Source organism: Micromys minutus, assembly GCF_963924665.1.
Source record: "Micromys minutus genome assembly, chromosome: 3".
Taxonomy (NCBI): Eukaryota; Metazoa; Chordata; class Mammalia; order Rodentia; family Muridae; genus Micromys; species Micromys minutus.
In genome coordinates, this window is record NC_137972.1 from 68,991,586 (window position 1) to 69,011,997 (window position 20,412).

The 20,412-nt window shown below is 43.1% G+C and overlaps 2 protein-coding genes across 4 annotated transcripts in view; both read right to left on the minus strand.

Moving 5' to 3' along the window:
* Positions 1 to 2,076: 2,076 nt before the first annotated feature.
* LRRC28 (leucine rich repeat containing 28) overlaps positions 2,077 to 20,412 on the minus strand; it is a 124,494-nt gene continuing 106,158 nt past the window's right edge. For all 3 annotated transcript variants that reach the window (XM_080914951.1, XM_080914949.1, XM_080914950.1), the window contains 2 exons: positions 19,847 to 20,006; positions 2,077 to 3,672 (listed from right to left, as the gene is read on the minus strand). In XM_080914951.1, coding sequence (XP_080771077.1) covers positions 3,600 to 3,672; positions 19,847 to 20,006 — 233 coding nt within the window. In that variant the 3' untranslated portion in view covers positions 2,077 to 3,599. The remainder of the gene's footprint in view (positions 3,673 to 19,846; positions 20,007 to 20,412) is intronic.
* On the minus strand, positions 11,263 to 11,718 carry LOC308419190 (chromobox protein homolog 1-like; the record flags this gene model as incomplete). Its single annotated transcript, XM_080914811.1, has 1 exon — positions 11,263 to 11,718. One exon carries the CDS (start codon positions 11,716 to 11,718, stop codon positions 11,263 to 11,265), a length of 456 nt encoding a protein of 151 aa, XP_080770937.1.

Genomic DNA, 20,412 nt, shown 5'->3' on the forward strand with positions numbered 1-20,412 from the left:
GCCAAATCAAATCCAGCAACCCTTGTGTCTTAATTACAAGTAAAAACAGCCTCCAAAGGCTCCACCCTCTGTCCCACCTTCACTGTGGCTGCCAGCACTTTGCTGTCTCTGAAGTAGAAAGGACCATGCAGCTATGCGTGCTTCAAAGGGCATCTTAGCCTGAGAATCAGTGTCGTTCCCCAAGTATGACAGTCACTGGGATATGCTCGATGCCTTTCCCACAGACACCTGCATCCCTTAGATCTACTAGCTGATGTCACTGGGAGGTACTTCCTGGATGGGAACAGTCAGACTTGGGTTTAAACATGGGGCTATTTTTAGGGATATGAGTTTGTTAAATCCTCTCTGCTTAAAGACACGACAGGATGTTCAGAGTTCCTGGGGAAACAGCAGAGGTTCACTGAGACATAGATGGAAATCACAAAGAAAATAAAATTATGTGATGGCCCAGAGTTCTATTAAAGTACACAAATATAAAGTGTTGTGTCTCAGTATCTAGTCACTGGAGGTTACATGGTGTTTTGTCCATTTGCAATCTGTGTTCATAACTTTATAAAGTTTTAATTTCCACCGAAGCAGTTATCACATCTGAGCTTTCTACAGTCAAAATAAGGTCTGAGTTTTCAACTTGAGAAATTTAGTTTCACTAATAATTTTACAGCTGGTTTGAAAGCCCCCGTGAAATTATAAAGTACATGTATATATTTCAAGAAACTTGCACATGGAGCCTGTAAAGCGGTGAAGGCATTTTTCTTAGACTGTATTTTAACTCATCACACTCAGTGTGAGACAAAATGTGAGATGCTTGTTAAACAGTGAGTTGTGTGTGAAAGGCTGTAGTGAGTGTTGATGACCAAAAGATGTTTCTAGAAGAGGACCAGAGAACAAGCACAGTGTACCACTCTGCTCTGTCTGAGTGGAATGTTCTTCATTTATACAGCCGGGATTCTGAGTGCTTCATTATGGACGCAGGAGGCCAACCAAGGGATTCCTCCCCAAGGGATACAACAGGTAAAGGTTATGGGGGGGGGGGTCTAGCCATTGAGGAGTTACCCTTGCTCCAGCGATTAACTCCCTCCCTACTCAGTAGGCCATGCCCAAAAAACAGGAAAGTAGGGAGCACTTGGTGTAAAGGAGGCTCCATCCAGACAGGGAAGGGAATGAGAAAGGAGAATTTGGGGTGCCAACAACTAAAAGTCACTATATAAATGCATGAAAATGTCAAACAACAAAACATTTCAATTACGTATATGCAATATGTATATACATACATTTAAATTACATATATGAAGTATGTATTTATATATATATGTTGACGATACATTTTTTTACTTGCACAATGTTAATGTAATCAGGACTTTTTTGCTATGGTAACAATTATACTGAAGAGTACCAGTGGGAAATTAACTAAAAAGGACTCTTTGGTTCTATTCTACATCATAGAAAGGCCTGTCCTCAAAGGCTAGCTTAGCTTTTAATGTGGCACTAATCAACCACACATGAGCTGAAGATGAAAATTTATCTGATCAGATCACATTTTCTAAGCAGCCCATTTGCTTTATTGTTGCTGTTGCTGTTGTATAAGACATCTGTCTACCTGATCAGAAAAAAACAGCATACAGGGCTGGAGGTATAGTTCAGCAATAGGGTACTTACCTAGCATATGCAGCACTCTGGACAGGGAAGAGGGGTGAAGAGAAGGACAAGGGGAGGGAGGGAAGAGGATACAAAGTAAGTCTCACTTTTCCCCAAAGCTTTGGACACAACTGGAGTGCACAGCATACTGGCAGGATCCCCCAGCTGATAGCAGCTTTTTAAATAGCAAAGGTTACCAGTGATGTCAGAGAGTCCAGCAGTTTCCAAGAGGACGAGCACCAGAGAAACCACCTTGTAAGTTCTACTACTCATCAATTAAGCCAAGGTGCTGTACCCAAAGTTGAGAAGGACAGCCTAGAGGTTGTGTGCCCAGGCCCTGCTGGTGTCCAATGCACTGCAGTAATGGGAGGAGAGAGACACTTGGAGCGTAAATACCTTTATTAAGAATTTAAACAAGTTAGAATAAAAGTATCCCACACCTTCTCTCAATGAGAATTCCTGAGTTTTAGGGTGACATTTCATTGCTCCACCTAAGACATAAGATGATCAAGGTCAAACCAAAGATGCAGCCCTGTATTTCGCTGTCATTCACTTAAGCCAAGCACATATGTGAAGTGTCAGGTCACCTTTTCCTGCCTCCGGCTTATGTACATGTAGGGATTGTGCTGAAACTTCCATTATTCAGAAGGATGAAAGCAGAGGGACGTTTGATCCAGGTGCTCAGTTCCTATTATACTGTAGGCCTTTGAAATATGAAGGCCGAACAGAGCGAGTTGTGAAAGGGACGGGAGGAAGTAGAGACAGTGGCAGCACATGGCATGCATGGCCGCTTTCTGCCTCTGCCATTACTTGGAGAGTCTGCTTTTCGGGCAGCAGGTGGTGTGGCTGCAAAGAGATCACACACCTGTCAGTAACTATGTAGGATTTTTGGCACGGTTAGAGCCTAAAGTTACAGTTAGGCTGGCTAACAAAATGTCGCCAAAGTTTTGGGAAATCGTTTTTCCACCAAGCCACCCTTCTTGATTCTCCTTTCAGTCTTGTGTTAGGAAATTATACCAGTAAACAGAACTTTTACCCCCCAAAGCAACACGCCACAGCAACCAAGCGAACACCTGAAAGTAAAGCAGATTACTGTGGCACCCTTTCAAAGCAGCAGCAAATCAGTTGTTCCCCCAGAGGGCTCATCTCTCTGACAAGGGAAAGCTCATGGGCTTTGCAAAGGTGGAATGTGGACCTGTTCATTCCTTCTGTTTCCCTAGGGAGAAGTCAGAGGAAAATGAAGGCAATTTCACGTTGCAGTAAATACTACTAATCCACGGCAGAGGATCAGAGGTCTCAACCTTCCCAATTTTGCTAAGAAAATCTTAGCAAAAACCCCAAACATTTCAAAACATCTTTTTCTGTAGTAGTTTATATTTAATCAGTGTCTACATTTTTGTTTTTAAAACCCTCTCAAAAAAATGTCTTCATAGGTTGCAAAACTTAGGAACAAGGCAGGAACTTTCCAGAGGGCGTGCACTCTGAGGCCGGTTGTGCCTCTTCAGGAGCCTAACTGCTCTGCTGGGTCATAGGGGCTGCAGAGACTCTAGAAACTGACAAGTTTCCAATGGAGAAGCCACAGAGAATAATCTCAGGGGAAATCATCCTCTGGGGAAAGACAGAAGATCATCACCAAAGGTATGTCATCTAACAGTTAATTTGGTTCTATTATCAAATTAAGAGTTCAGGGAACTGCAGTTTGCTTTAAGTCAGATGTGGGGAAGCTCATCTGACTAAGTTCATATATGAGACACACTCACATAAAAAGAAAAACACAGAAGACAACACGTCCTTCATTTGGGAGGCTATATTCCAACTTGAGGAAAAGGTGAAGGCCAATCAGGACATTTCCTCTTCTGGACAGTTCGGGGAGGATGGAAAGGTCTGTCCTGCCTGGCCGACTCCTCCGATGGCAGGCAGTTGCAGTGGCTGAGCTGGCAGTGCTCCTAAGGCTCTCTGTGTTATCAGCTCAGCAGGTTAAAAGTCCGCAGACACTGGGTGGAGCAACAGTAAGCCACGAAGCCGATACTCGTTCTCCTAGGGGTGGGGGAGACGAGGGAGACAGGAGCACTGTTATTCAGGAGTGAAGCCTATGGTTCTTCCCCACCGGAGACACTTCTTTGTTAGAACTGACTAGGCATAAATAGCAGATTGCATTGTAGAAACGTAAGATGCCATTTTCAATCTCAGCCCAGGCTGCAGGTAAGGTACATGTGTATGTGTGCTCCCTCCATTAGTGGGTACTGGATGGAACCATCCCTGTTAACTGCTAAGCTTTTTCATCTTCTAAAGGGCAATCAAAGAATATAAGGTACTTTGTAAAAGTCACAGCTAAGTATAATTTTTCACATCTGTATTTCCAGTACATGGAGGCTGAGGCAGGAGGATTGCTGTGAGTTCCAGAGTCAGACCCTGTCTCAGAACAACAACATAAAAATAAAAAGCACCACCAATTTAGCTATAAAACATACACACTGCAGAGCTAAAGTACTACCTACCATCTGAAGGAATTTATCCTAATACATTCACACAGAGTGCTCACAGGATAATTTCAGAATGCTATGTGACTCAAAGGCCTTACATAATGGAGAAGCTCTTCTCCAGCTTGGGCACTTTTGCACAGAGAGTCACGAGTTCCCTGGGGTCCTCAGGTGCTCTGGACAGCAAAGGCTCTTATAGGCTCCTCTTCTCACCCCGAGAGCCACCCTCTGGTGTGGGGAGTGCGGTTTACTGTTTTCACAGGACTGCCTGTGCTGACTGCTCCACACTTAATCCTAACTCTGTCTTTCTCCTTTGAAGCCGCACTGCTGATCAGTTTGGGGGTGAGATGGCCAATTCTAACTGAACAGAATTAAAAACCAAACTAACTAACCCAAACTCAGATATATATATGGAACTTCCAATCTCAGTTCCAGACACGGTGAGACAATTTCTATGGTGACCCTTAATGAACCATTTTCTCATGAGCTGAAAGACATGCTTGAAGCCCAAATACAGAGGATAGCAAATCATATACCAGATAAAGGCTTTTTGATTTTTCCTATGTGTAGGTGTGTGTAGCATGGGTGCCTACTTATATGCGCACGTGTGTGCATAAATGTGAGCCAGATGCTCCCTTCTTGTATACTGAGGCAGGGGTTCCTCAATTGAACCAAGAGAGTTGTTGGTGCCGGGCATCCCAACTCCAGCTGATATACCTGTATATCAATTAGCTCAGCTCTGGGAAACATGTCTATGTAAAGATCTTTAGGTAAGGCAAAGGTTTGGGTTCATGAAGATCGGAACTTAAGGCTTTGAGCAGAACCAATTGAAGAATCTCGAGCATCTAGAGATTGCTTCACGCTGGAAACCAATCTATCTCCTAAGAACATTAATGTTTTCTTACATAAAAAAGACTTATGTAGGGTGACTGCCTGAAAAGGAAGTTCCTAGTCTATCTACTGAGGCCCATCAACACCAACACTCAAGGCTCATAGTGCCACAAAGAGGCCTAAGGGACAATATGAACATTTTTCAATACATAAGCTTGTCAGCCTAGAAGGATCATTGTCTTAAAGTACACAAATGACCAAAGTTCAACTCTTCCAAGATGAAGTAGACAGCCCATGGAACTTATGACCACCAAAGAGAACAGATTTGTAATTTAAAAGATATTCCATTACCAGATGGGTTTTCTAGACCCTAACAGTTAAATCCTAACAGCTTAGGACCAATATGGCTTTAACAAAATCTCCTTTACAGAAAAGAAGAGATCCCAACTAATGAGGATTGTATTTGCTTGACTCCCGAATCAAACAGAAACCAAACAAAATCTGAGCCCCAGAATACAACAGACTAATATCTCTCAAGAGAATAGATTAAAATGTACTCAACAAGTAACATCAAAAGGATAAAAGAAAACTATACACAGAGATCAAGTGAGAGCCACTTTGGGCAGGTAAGGTGGCTGTATATTTGAATCTATCAATGTGTCAACAAGCTAAATATGAAGAATCATATAATCTTAACAGTACTTATAGAAAGCATTGAAGCTGGGAGTAGTGGTTCATGATGAGAAGCCTAGAACTGAGAGGATATGACAGGACAACCATCATGAAAGGCTAGCTTGGACTACATAGTGAGTTCTAGGCCAGCCAGGGTTACAGAATAAGACCTGTACCTCTAAAGAAAGGACAAGAGAGATGGCTCAGAGGTTAAGAACACTGTTGTTCTTGCAGAAGACCTAGTTTTAATTCCCAGCACCTACATGGTGGTTCACAACGATCTGTGACCCCAGTTCTAAAGGATCCAACAGGCATGTATATGGTGTATACACATATATACAGGCAGTAACACACAAAATAAAATAAATAAAGATGAAGGGAGGGGAGAGAGAAAGGAATGGAGAGAAGGGAAGGAAGGAGGGGAGGAAGAGAAGAAGAGAGAAATAGAGGGAGAGGAAGAGAGAAATGGAGTAGAAGGGAGGGGATGAAGGAATTGAGGGGAGCGAGGGGGAGAAGAGGGGAGAGGGGAAGGGAGAGAGAGGAGAGAGGGGAGGGAAGGAGACAGGGAGACAAAGTATTTGACAAAATACACTTTTCACCCTAAATGCTATTACCATTCTCCTTAGCAATGAGAGAGCAAGTGGTGCTTCCTTAAGATGACAAATGAGAAATGCAGGGAGTTATTCTCAAACCACAGCACAGTGAGAGAAATTCTAACCTCTGCAACAGAACAAGAAAAAAAAAAAAAAAAAAAAAAAAAAAAAAAAAAAAAAAAAGCAAACAAGAGGGAAGATATTTATTGGCATATGGCAAGACATATTATCTATGCAGAAAAATCCCACATAATCTACAAAAAATACTCCAAAAAACCCTAGTAAGCAACAGCAATAAGACAATTGCAAAAACAAATTGTATTTCTTTATACTAACAATGAACACATTAACAATGAAGTAAAAATACCATTTATGACTACAAAGAGAAAGCCTAGTCTCTGGACATAAACAAAGCATTTTGCATCTGTGTGCTATAATCAGATGCTGATAAAAGAAATAAAAGAAAGCCTTAGTCAGTGGAGACACACCACAGTCATCAGTAAAGCCAGTACTGCAGACATCAGTCCTGAGCAAACTGATCTATGGGCTAAATGTAATTCTCACAGAAAACCTAAAAAGGGGTTTTGAAGACAAAACCAACCAACCAACCAACCAGACCCAAGAATAAGCTAAAAATCAAAAACTAAAATAAAAAACTTAGACCCAATAATGACCTAAAACAACTTCCAAGAGAAGCATGCAATAAGCTGCCAACTCTACTTATGTTAAGCCTCTTACAGCTGAGTTCAGTCCTGGTTGAGAGCAGACCAACGGAAGGAACCAGAACCCTAGAAGAGCTTCATGGGTGTACTTGGAGCAGAGATGCCGATCTTGACAGTTGATCAGCAGGAATTAGAACCATCATGGAAACAAACCCCTGGGCATGTCAGAGATTTTCTACATTAAATTAATTGACGTAGAAGATCTCAGTGAAAGGGCAGATAGCACCATTACAATTTCAGTGCTAGCCTGGGCTACATGGTAAGTTTTAGGTTAGCATGGGCTACCTTTAATACCAGTACTCTAGAGGCACAGGAAGGCAGTTCAAGGCCAGTCTGGTCTATGAAGTGAGTTCCAGGACAGCCAAGGCTACATAGAGAAATCCTGTCTTGAGAAATCGAGAGACAGAGACAGGAAGACAGACAGACACACACACACAGAGACTTAATCTCAAAAGACAAAACAAAATCAACTAAATTAAACATACCTGTCTTTTTAAAAAGAGGACAGTAAAGAAACTCCACTTTGCTGGGCTCACCTTCCATGGTCTCAGGAGCTGAATTTGGCACATGCTAGGCAAGTATATGCTCTGCCAACAATCTGTGTTTCCCCTTTTACTTTTCACTGTGATACATGGTCTTTTATTTCTTACTATGTTTTCCAGGCTGGCCTTGAACTCACTCAACAGCCCAGGAAGATGCTGGACTTGCAATCCTCTGCCTCAGCTACTCCCTGGTCCTGAAACACCACACCTGGCTGAAACTGGTTTTCTTAATGCAGGAAATGATAGAAGCTTCTGTTAGATAGTTTCCACTGCATGTAATCTTTTTGATAGTGCTGGGGTAGAACCCAGGGACTCACGCTAGCAAGCACTCTGATGCTGAGCTATGTTTCTACCCCTCTTATTAAAGTCAGAACTCAAGCTGTAATTGTTTTTATTTGACATTGGGATCTATACATGTGTATAAGTCACAAGTAAAATGGCTTTTGACACAAAGGAGCTTAAGTGTATAATGCAGTTTGGAGAATTAGCTGACAAAAGTGGACTCTCCCTCTTACGATTTCTTTTAGCTTTACTTGTCTGTGTGTGGTGTGTACATCTGAGTGTAGGTGCCCTCAGAAGCCAAGGGACTAGATGCCTCTGGAGCACACACAACTGCCGGGGCAGTGCCCTAGCCCTTGGTCTTGGTTTTAACGATAATCACAAGAAGCCGACTCCTTCACGGCAAGGACACTTACTATCCTTAACGTTGACTCTAACAGTTAAGCCTCTAAGTAAAAGAAGGGAAGTCCGTGAAGACCTGCTGGCAGGATGAGTGGCTGGAGGCGTTGTATCTGAGCTCCAAGGACACGGCAAGGCTGCACACTTTTCTGTTTCTGAGAGGCTCCTGTGGCAACTGGCTGTGTCTGTGCACTGTATGGATGGTTGTGTTGTCGTAAATACTGAGTGTGTGCTCACCTTGGCCCCAGAGGCTCGACGGTTTTAGAGGAGAAAGTGAACCAAGCAACAGCTCCAGTTAGGGAAGGCTGCTGCCAAGTTCTACAGAGACCACAAGGCATGACGCATACTTAGAGTCTGTGTGTTTACAGCTGAAGCAGAAGAAAGAGCACCGAGTTAGTTTTAAAATACAGAACTACGACTCCCTACAAGACGAGTCACAGCGCTGCGGGCACAGAGGAGAGCCCACAAGCATCGTGAGAAATGTGGGGTTTTCTCTGGTAATGTGTTTGCTGATTAAAAATAAAAAGCATATCTTTGACTCACTACAGAAATTCAAGCCAAAAGAAGAATAATATTTACATGAGCTGATAGAATGAAGTCCCACGCACATAACTTTGGAAGAATCACCTAACAGTACATCTTACACTGCCACATTTATGCCACAGAAATTTTCTCATGAGAAAGTCCCGGTGACGAACCAGAGGCTGCCCCAGACTCTGGGAGCAAGAAGAATTAGATGATGTAGTTATGGTAAATTCCCAGTGCAAAGCACAGCACACAGTAGGTGGTCTATCCGTAATTTTTGAGTAAGGCAATGGGAAAGAAACAAAAAGAGCACCAGTCAGGCAGTGACACAGGCCTTTGTTCCCAGATACCCAGGAGACCTAGGCAGATGAATAGCAAGTTCAAGGCCAGTTTGGGCAACGTATGAGTCCTGGCCTCAAACCATGACATGAAAGGAAGGTAGGGGTATAGAGCTCAGCGTCCAATACTTGCCTAGCACATGGGAGGTTCTGGGTTCCATTCCTATACTATGGGAAAATAAAAACCAAATAAACATATGTCTTTTGGAGAGTATTTTTCTTATGGGACATAGCATAAGTTACCTTAAAGGTTCAATAAATAGGCTTCTCAGAGGGAAAAAAAAAAAAAAACCCAAGCATCCATGCACATAATGTATTACGGATAGGACTCGGTTTCTAGAAGGAAGTGTTATGAATATGAAAAGAAAGGGCAAGGAAGTGAAACATCTCACAGGAGACCACAACAGGAAAGAACTATCTGGAAGAGATATTTAAAAAGTAAACCACTGTCAAGAGGAAGGAGGGAGCGTGGCAGTGTTCTGTACACCTTCTAACCAATGGGTCCTGGTCCCAAGGTGCAATGACCTCATACCCACAGTGCTCGTGTAATCACTCCATAGCAAAGACTAAGACTTCCTTCAAGAACCAGAGTGTCACTCCAAGACTGACGGCAGCCTGAATAGTCACTGCCTGCCTCTTCCACAGGCCCCGTGTGCACAAGTCAATACATGCAAGCAGGTGCTTTGAGATGCCCAGAGCACTGAAGTATTCCTTACAATCAGTGGCCTACTAATGTTTTAGCAATTAAGGTTCAATTTCTAAATTGATTATCAATTTTTTATATAAAATTCTATTTTCTTTGATAAACCATGACAAGGCTTTTCTACAAATATGCAGTTGCTTATATGTTTTTTTTTCCAGAAATCTATAATTTTATTAAGACAAAACCTGACAGTATGGTATGAAGTTTATATTTAAACAAAAATTTTCACATACATCTTAACACATGCTGAAAAAAATTTTACAATGTAATTCTATCTGCAGGTATAGACAATACTAAAAATTGATGGATCTCATGATTCAAGACAGTATTTTAGACATCAGTTAATCTGAAGATTTTGTATTCTCAAGTGAACCACTACCCCAATATGAAAGTTAATATCCTGAGACCGGGGCTTGTGAAGTCAGTCAAACCTTGAACTGACTCAATGGAATTTGTGCTGTCAGTAACTGAACCTGCCACAAGCAGTTTCAGGGTTCAAAGCTGAAACAAACAAACAAACAAACCAGAAAGGAAAAGAAAAAAGAAAAACGAGAGGGGCTCCAAGAGTTTCCACCCTAAGAGCAGAGGCTCTCCTCCTCCACCTCCCATAGGCCCTCCTGCAATACTTGAGCCAATGGCTTCTATGGACAAACTGATAGTTATAACTTTGTAATTGGAAAAAGCTTTTTTTCTCTCTCCAATTTCAAGAATTAGCACCTCTAGGCAGTGTGTCCTGCCTCTATAGATCTCCATAAATTTCCCTCTCCAGTCAGTTTGCATCATCAAATGGCAGCTTTGGTAACTCAGAACTGGCTTTGTCCTTTGTGGGCCACTTTGAGCTCAGGTTGGGAACACCTTGGCTGTAGGTTTTAGGATTAACAGACTTTTTTTTTAAAACAGTCTTTCATAGTCCTTATTTATGGTGCCAATGACAATTTTTTGAAAAGGCAAAATATTCTGGACATAGAACCAATTTATTAGTTAGCTGTTCTACTGTTTCACCATTTCTCTAATCAGGCCCCAAATTTTAACCAAAATGATTCTACCCATCTCCCTTCCTCACTGTCCCAACCCCTCCCTTCCCCAATTAATATACCAGTAATAGCCAAAAAACTACACACATACTAGGCTGTAAAAATGCAGTTAACACTATTGGGAAGAAGGCTGTGGGTTGTGGAGATGCTCTTTGAAGATCGACAGTATCTTCCCACACCCCAATTCTGCAGGATTTGTCCTTCATGGAAGGTCAGTTGCTTCCTTAGTAAAACACAGAAAGGGCTGCCTTGAAACACTTACCCTTTCTCCTCCCCTGGGATGGGTGTGCAAACTATACAGCGTGAACAATTGAAAGCACGTGGGCTGCTGCAGGACACAAAAACTATGCTGGCTCTTCAAAGGACATCTTCTCAAGCTACCTCTATGGTGTCAAACAAGAACAACTCCTTCCCTCCCCCTGAAACCCACAGTTAGAGGTGACAGGGGCTGGTACTCAACAGGGCTAATTCTTGTCGTTTTTGTCATCATCCTCTGAGGGGTAGGAATGTCATGTTAGCCTTTCCTCATAGAAGGATATGACAACCTGTGGGCACTTGACATTGGCTTCCTTGGCAGGGACCAGGTCAGCCTCATCAGAGTTTTTCCATTTCATCAGGAACATGAGCTCTCCACTGGAGTCAGTAGCTCCAATAATCTGCTCTGGCTCCAAACCCCGGGCAAAGCCTCGTGGCTTTTCTGACTCTTCTTTCTTCTTTTTTGGTTTGCTTTCCTCTCCTTTATCTTCAGAATCAGAATCAGCAGTTTTCTGTGACTGTAGAAACTCAGCAATAAGGTTAGGGCAATCCAGACTCTCTTCTGGCTCCCAAGTGTTGTCCTCATCTGAGAAACCCTTCCACTTTAGAAGATATTCCACCTTGCCCTTGACAACTTTTTCCACCATATATTCCTCTTCCTCTTCTTCTAGTACCTCCTCCATTTTCTTCTTGTTTTGTTTTTTCCCCATAGTGCCCACCAGCTTTCTGGTGTTAAGGGTGACACTGCTTGTAGCAGCGCCCAAGAGTCCAGGAAGAGTCAGGGCCGTGGTACTCGAGCGTTGCGTCGGGCGGTCCGAGGAAGTAGCGCCCAGAGGAGCAAAAAGCCAAGTGGCCTCAAGTCCGGCTGAATTGGCATACCACAGGCCCCGCCAACAGCCGAACAAAAGAGCGTCTCACTCTGCCCGGCCTGCTTCCTGCCTGTTGCTTATATGTAATACTGTACATGTATATACATGCCCATAAACACAAATGTTCATGCTTACATTAACAGGCATCAGTCGACATTATACGGTTAGGAAACACGTCTTAAAACATTCTGGTTAATTAGGAATTTTTTGCTAGGGCTAGCAAGACAGCCCAGCAGATAAAGGCACTTGCTATGCCTGACTCCAGACCTGAGTTTGATCCCTGCAGCCCATGTAAAGATGGGGGAACCAACTTCACAAAATTGTGCCTGGCCTTTCACATACATGTTTGGCACATGTGAATCCCCATATTTACATACACACATACATTTTGGGTTTTTTAGAACTGTAAAAACAATACCCTGTCCATATAGGGTTGAAAATTAAAAAAGCGAGTGTACCAACCACGTTCTGGCTGTAGCTTGTACCCAGAAGTTAATTGCTGGCAGCATGGTTGCCAGCATGTCATGTTTGGCAGAATCTTTAAGAAATGGGGCTATCATGAGAAGTAGGGCCCTGAAGCTTCAATGTCATAGTGGATGACACTTGCCGAGTATTAATAGCCCCCATTGGCTCATATACTTGAACACCTGGTCTTAGAGAGTGGCACTACTAGATAGGAATTAAGAGGTGTGGCCTTGCTAGAGTGTGTCAAGGAAGTGGGGTTTCAAATGCTCAAGCCAGGCCCACTGTCTCTTCCTACTGCCTGCAGATCCTAATATAGAACTCTCAGCTACCTCTCCAGTACCATGTCTGCTTGAGTGCTTCCACACTTCTGCCATAAAGGACTGAAACTCAAAGTGAATCGTGCCCAAATTAAATGTTTTCCTTTACTGTCTTCCCAGCTACAGAATGCTGAGTGAGACAACACCCACTGCATGGGGATGAGCCTGGTGGGGCGAGCCGGCCCTGCCACACCTTCCACCTCGCTTCTCTTGTCTCACCACATCCTTGTGTCTCTGAGGTGCCACCACAGCTGACCAGATGCTAGATCCATGCTCTTGAGTCCCTTTAGCTATGAGCAGAATAAAACTTATTTCTTGGTAGAACACTCTGCCTCTGGTATTTTTTGAAGGAAGATAGAACAGTGTTAGGCACCGTAGACTTTGTAATTCTCAATTCCTCCTTCCAAGTCTCTCGGAATAATGGTTGAACTGACATCTTTCCAGGCTTGTCAGTGTGTATGCTGAAATCAAATATGCATGTGAATGCACAGATATTCAAATGTGGGTTTCTTTTCTCCAAGAAAGGGTTTCTCTGTGTTTCAGCCCTGGTTATTCTGGAGTTTACTCTGTAGTTGAGGCTACCCTTGAACTCAGAGATCTGCCTCTGTCTCCCCAGTGCTGGGACTAAAGGCATGTACCACCCCCATCACGCCGGGCTCTGGCTATTCATATGTATTTCAAACATAACTTGCTCGGACTATTAGGGAATATTAGTTTTGTATATTCAAATGCCATTTCAACAATATTCTCAGTCTACAATACAGTGACTGAAATGCAGGGATGGAGCCGATTGCTAGGGTTCAAATCCCAGCTCAACCGTGAGACTCTGCTCTAGTAAAATGAGGGTTCAGACAGACTGCAGCACGTGGAAGTGCTGAGGCATATGAGTCAGCTTGGCAACAGCTGAACAAGGAGGCACCTGAGACTGTCACAAAGTGTGAAGAAATGTATTGTGGGCTATCGTTCACCTCCAAAGCTGGAGCTCCTCGCTCTAGGCCTTTCCACTGCACTCTCAGGGCTCAACTGCACAAAAGAAGAGCTGTTAACCACCCAACCCAAATGTACTTTGTATTGTCTGCTATGCAAAACTTAACCCAGGATTTATGGAAAAACCATATAGGCAGTTGTTTCTAAATACACTGGTGATTTAAGTGAGACCGTTTATAGCCCGTGATGGTTGCGTTTATGGCAAGTTGCTTAGGCTACGGACCCTACTGTTCAGCCAAATCAGTCTCAACGTTACTGTGGTCATTTTTTAAAGATGTGATTAATATTTAAATTAATAGACTTTGAGTTAAGCAGATCACTCCTTTCCATACAATAGGTGAGCCTCTTCCAACTAATCTTAAGAGCAAAGCTATACAAGACATTCTCCCCAAGACACAGAAACCCTATCTGACCTTGGGATGCTACCCTGAAGCACCAAGTCCCACCTTGTAGTTCTGAGTAGTGGGCCTCACAATTGCCCTTGAAATCAGTCAACTTTGCAAATTCATTTGGAATTAACAGAAAACCCAGGATATCAAAAACAATTCTCAACAATAAAAGAACTTCTGGGGGAATCACTATCCCCAACCTCAAGCTGTATTACAGAGCAATAGTCATAAAAACTGTATGGTATTGGTACAGAGACAGGCAGGTAGATCAATGGAATAGAATTGAAGGCCCAGAAATGAACCCAAACACCTATGCTAATTTGATCTTTGACAAAGGAGCTAAAACCATCCAGTAGAAAAAAGACAGCATTTTCAACAAATGGTGCTGGTTCAACTGGAGGTCAGCATGTAGAAGAATGCAAATTGATCCATTCTTATCTCCTTGTACAACACTCAAGTGCAAGTAGGTCAAAGACCTCCACATAAAACCAAGTACACTGAAACTAATAGAAGAGAAAGTGGGGAAGAGCTTGAACACATAGGCACAGGAAAAAATTTCCTGAACAGAACACCAGTAGCTAGTGCTCTAAGATGAAGAATTGACAAATGGGACCTCATGAAATTGCAAAGCCTCTGTAAGGCAAAGGACACTGTCAATAGTACAGAATGGCAGCCAAGAAAGACCTTTACCAATCCTACATCTGACACAGGGCTAATATCTAATATATACAAAAACTCAGAAAGTTAAGACTCCAGAGAATCAAGTAACTCTATAAAAATTGGGGGACAGAGCTAAACAAAGAATTCTCAACTGAAGAATATCAAATGGCTGAGAAGCACCTAAAGAAATGCTCAACATCCTTAGTCATCAGGGAAATGCAAATTAAAACAACCCTGAGATTTTACTCACATCAGTTAGAATGGCTAAGATCAAAAATTCAGATGACAGCAGATGTTGGCAAGGATGAGGAGAAAGAGGAACACTCCTCCACTGTCGGTGGGGTTGTAAGCTGGTACAACCACTCTGGAAATCAGTCTGGCAGTTCCTCAGAAAATTGGACATAGTACTACCTGAGGATCCAGCTATACCACTCCTGGGCATATACCCAAAAGATACTCCAACATCTAACAGGGAAACATGCTCTACCATGTTCATAGCAGCCTTATTTCTAATAGCCAGAAGCTGGAAAGATCCCAGATGTCCTTCAACAGAGAAATGGATACAGAAAATGTGGTACATTTACACAATGGAGTACTACTCAGATACTAAAAACAATGACTTCATAAAATTCTTAGGCAAATGGATGGAACTAGAAAATATCACCCAGAGTGAGGTAACAGGGTATGTACTTACTGATAAGTGGATATTAGCCCCAAAGCTCAGAATACCCAAGATGCAATCTACAGACCACATGAAGCTCAAGAAGATGAAAGACCAAAGAGTGGATGCTTTAGTCCTTCTCAAAAGGGGGAACAAAATATTCACAGGAGAAAATACAAAGTGTGGAGCAGAGACTGAAGGAAAGGCAATCCAGAGATGACCCTTCCAGATGGATCCAGAATCCACCCTATATACAGTCACTTAAACCAGACAATATTATAGATGTCAAGAAGTGCTTGCTGACAGGAGCATCTCAAATGATGCTATGTTGCCTCTACCTGCCCCATATCACACAGTAGGAGTGGAGACAGTTTGCAGGTGGAGTTCTGCCTAGAAAGAGTAATATACTAACTTTTGCTCATAGTTAATTTAAACAATATTTAAGATAAGAATGTACACATGTAAGAGTTGATGCTAAAGGTGTTTAATGTTTAAATGTTTCTCAGCTCTTTTCCAATTCTGTAGCCTGCCACCACCCGAATGATGGGTTCTTTGTTATACAGACATGAAATCTCCTCTATTGTTCTTAGTGTCTGCTCCTGAGCCAACGAATTCAAGGCTATTCATCACTGTCTTCTATCAGATACAGGGTATGCAGCCCTATGTTAAGATCCTTGATCCATTTAGAGTTGAGTTGTGCAGAGTGATAAATATGGATCTATTTACATTTGACTACATGTAGTCACATAGTTTGACCAGGACCATTTGTTGAAGATGCTATCTTTTCTCTAGTACCTATTTTTGACTTCTCTTTCAAAAATCATGTGTCTTTAGGTGTGTGGGCTGGGTCTAGGTGGACATGTTAGCTCATGTCTGTGATCCTAGGACTATGGAGACCAGCCAGGTTTACAGGAAACAAAAACTGTTACACACATTGGAATGGAATTGTTTTCTGAGCAAGGCATGGAATGTGTGTTTGGGGGTAACATGCTGGAACTACATGTGGTCTTCAAGTTCCTTTTTTGATAATGATCCTAAATCCTTTGGAATTCCATGCATGCTGATAATGGGACTGGCTCCTCAGTTAACAATTACACGGTTTCCACTTTTAGCCCCACCCCATTACCTGTCATCTGGGAGAGCCTAAGTGCTGAGCTGAGTTGGTTCCCAGTGGCCAGTGACTTCATCGCTTACGTCTATGAAGTACATTAGAAATGGAAAGGTCTGGGTTTGGGGAGTTTCCAGACAGTGGACGATGCGGTGCTAGAGGGCAGTGCACCTCAGAGGACATGGTGGTTCAGTGCACTTCCCACAAGCCCTGCCCTCAGCAATGCTTCCCCCTGCTCATCAGGAGTCTCTGTAATAGCAGATACACATAAGTGAAGTGCTTCTCAGAGCTGCGAGCCATTCTAGAAGAACTGAACCCACGGAGAAGGTGACATGTTGTCAAACTATCTCTAAATAGGTTTATATCCATAGATCACTGTTGCTTTTAGCCTTGGTCAGAGAAGCTTCTGTTTCCAGTAGGAAATGGTTATCAGAGCCTTATAGTTGGTCAAGGCATTGAGAGTAAGACTCCGGGTGTCAAGCCCTAAATGGAGTACGGGACGTTGTGGAAAGACTGTAAGAGCCAGAGGACAGGAAAGACTGCTATCAAACACTAAGTGGTTACACTCATGAACTCACAGCAGTGGTGGTTAAACCTGCATAGGGCTGAGCCCAACAACATTCCATCACAAATAGGAAGGGGCTTACGGAACCCCACACCTCCCTGAGGAGTGATCTCACTTACTGGGAGAGAAGGAGGTCATAGTTCAGGGTGATGGAGGAATCATCAGTTAAGTTGCCCCTCTTCAAGGAAATAATCTCCCACCCATGTCTGTACAAGGAATCCTAATTGAATGCAGTAAGATCTCTCTGTCTTCTGTCTGTCTGTCTGTCTGTCTCTTGCACACACAAACACACATACATACACACACACAACATTACCATAGGAAGATTTGGGGAGATAAAGGTGTTAGAAGTAGAGGGAAGGTGTTAAGACAAAGGAAGAATATGTTATCAATGTATAACATATACACACATACACACACATGCAATTGTAGAATAATAAGTTTAAAAAGTTTATTAAAAAAAGGTAAAGTTCCCAGGGTGGCTTTTTGCTGGTTTGTCCTCTCTCAAATGTACTAGAGATCATTATGGGTAGAGGTTTATCTCGCCCAAATTCCTTATAAGTCCTCTCAGCCCCTAGTATTTCAGAATGGTTCTTAAGACCCTCCTCATTGCAGAGGGGTCCAACACATATCCAAAGGGAATAACACGTGCATACACAGGCCAAGAAGCATGTTGAGATACACACCCAGTCTATAGCAATCACATCACACAACGAAGCTTCCATAAAAACCCGAAGACAAAGGTTCAGGAGCTCTCAGACAGGTGAACGCATGGGAGTTCTGGGAGGCTGACACACTAAGGGAGGGTACATCACACCTCTCCCCCAGGTCTCTTCTGAGCATCTCTGTTATGTTCTCTTGTGATGTTCTTTACAATAAGATGGCTTAAATATTTTCCTGGGTTCTGTGAGTTGCTCAAATAAATGAACTGAACCCAAAAAATGGACTCTGGGAGCCCAGGCTGTACCCACTAGTTAGAGGCATGGGTCGATCTAGCTGAGGCTTCTGAGTGTTTTCCAGATGAGAAGGACAACCTTGGGGTCTGAGCCTCAGGTTGTGGGATCTGCTACCATGTCCTGGAAGACAGTGTCATATAACTAGTGTCCTGTATGTGGAAACCCTTGAACACTATATTGTGCATACAGTAGAACAAACAACACAAATTTGAATTGGTGTGTTTGTTTTTCCCAAGAACAAGCATCAAACTAAAAGGTTCAGAGTAGAGCTTCTGTACACAGACAACATTAAAAAACACAAAACTGCTGAAATTGGAACCTACAGCGTATCTAATAGGATTACTCAGGGCAAGAGGAATACGTATAGCTTGGAAGAGGAGCAGGCAGAGACAAGAAAAGGCGGCTCCATTTGCTGAATGGCCACCATGTTTGCCTTCCTCATCTGTTACTCACTGCTATGGCCAACAATGCACACTGTTCTGTCCCCATTTTGAGGCTCAGGGAAGCTTGGCAGGTGGCCCACATTCTCAGTGCAGTCTTTGCCTCCTATCTCCTATCCCACTTAGATTAAGAAAAAGAAACAGGGCTGGGGGTATACGCCGTGCCACAAGGCCATGGGCTCTGTTCCCAGCCTCGGGAGAAAAGAAGGGAAAGAAAACAAGAGAAGAGGAGGAGAGGGCAAGAGTAGGGGACAGGTTCCATGAAATGACCCCAAGGCTGCTGTGGGCACACCCGTTAGCACCATTTCTCAGGAGGCCGAGGCACAAAGTTCCTGTGTTTGAGGCCAACCTCAGCTGTTACATAACAAGATTCCATCTCTCAGAAAAATGATCACAATGAGACTCGGGCTGGCACTGACAAGGAGTGAGAAGCTCCCACGTTTGGAAAGTTCTCCAACCCAACTCCAGAGACAAGTGAGAGCGTACTGTTTTCTGTCTTAGCTGGAAGGTACTCAAACTTAAGCTAGATATGGTGGTGCATGTCTGCAATCCCAGCATCTTGGGAGCAGAGGTAGGAGGATGAGACCATCCTCTGCTCACAGCTAATTTCAGACTCTGTTTCAAAGGGAGGAGGAGACAAAAACAAAAAACCACGAAAATCCATATTCCAACTCCAGGCCCACTCCTTTTCCAGTGTCCTGCTTTTCACCGTCTGGCATTCTTGCTCTCAGTAACAGTATTGGCTCTGGGTTTTACTTAGTGAACATTCACCATGAATGCAAAGCACTCTGCCAAGAAATACAGAGTGGAATGGGAATGCCGTCGGAAGAGATGGATTCAGAACAGAACTGGGTGCTTGTGCAGAGTGTGACTGCACACTTCAAGTTGTGCCAGGTGAACACAAGCAATGAGCTCTCTTTATACAGACACCCCCTCCCTGCATGTGGGGTGGAATTAGAAAGAATGAGCATGCACACACAGCTGTGCACGTGTGCTCTGTACATGACCTTCTACATGCCCCAAAGCCCAAACTAAGGAGGGCAACCAGGCTTTCTCGTAGTAGTGAAAGGGAGCAGGTTTCATTTAACCCAGTGGTTTTCAACCTTCTTATTGCTGCAACTCTTTAGTACAATTCCTCCTGATGTACTGACACCCACCACCACAAAAATACTTTCATTGCTACTCCATAACTGTAATTTTGCTATTATTGTGAACCAGGATATAAACTGTGTTTGATGGTCTTAGATGACCCCTGTGAAAGAGGGTATTTTGAAACCCCACGGGGTCTAAACCCATAGGCTGAGAACCATGGATTCAGCATCTGTAAGCTGTAGACTCAGCCTCCTCTCTGTATGACCCCTCACTCCCATGCCACACAGCTGGCCCAAGTTAAACCCTAGTGCCCACGTAGGCTTCATCACCTCTGGTGCAGGCCTGCCATCGGTGTCTCTCTCAAGGGGAAGAGCTTAGGATAGACAAAGGTAAACATGGGCTCACTACACCGGTGACAGTGCCCCAGGGGGCAGTGCAGCAGCTCCAGGAGACTTTTGGGTAATGAGATTGGAGACAAAAAGTTCCGATCTGAAACAAAGAGAAAAATCAGGCACATGAGTGAAAAATCCTATTTCCTTAAACTAGATGTTTGAAATTTCTTTGTTACCAAGTAAGTTCAAATAGTTAAAAGTACATCATGTTGAAAATTCTCTTATCTGATAGACATACAATAAAAATCCAACATTATTAGGAAATGAAAGATGTTTTTTATATTTTTGATACTAAAGGAAAATGAAAATCCACTCTTTTATGAGCAGCCAGAAGCTGTCCAGAGGCAGAGGCGAGGAAAGAATTAGATCAAACAGTCTTTAGGAACAAGGATCAGAAAGAAGAGCAGGCTTTCCTAAGTCAGAGAACTAGGGGGTGAGGTCTGGAGACCCACAGCAGCCGCCTTACTTAAGTTCTCCCCAGTTAAACACCGACGAGAGCCCGG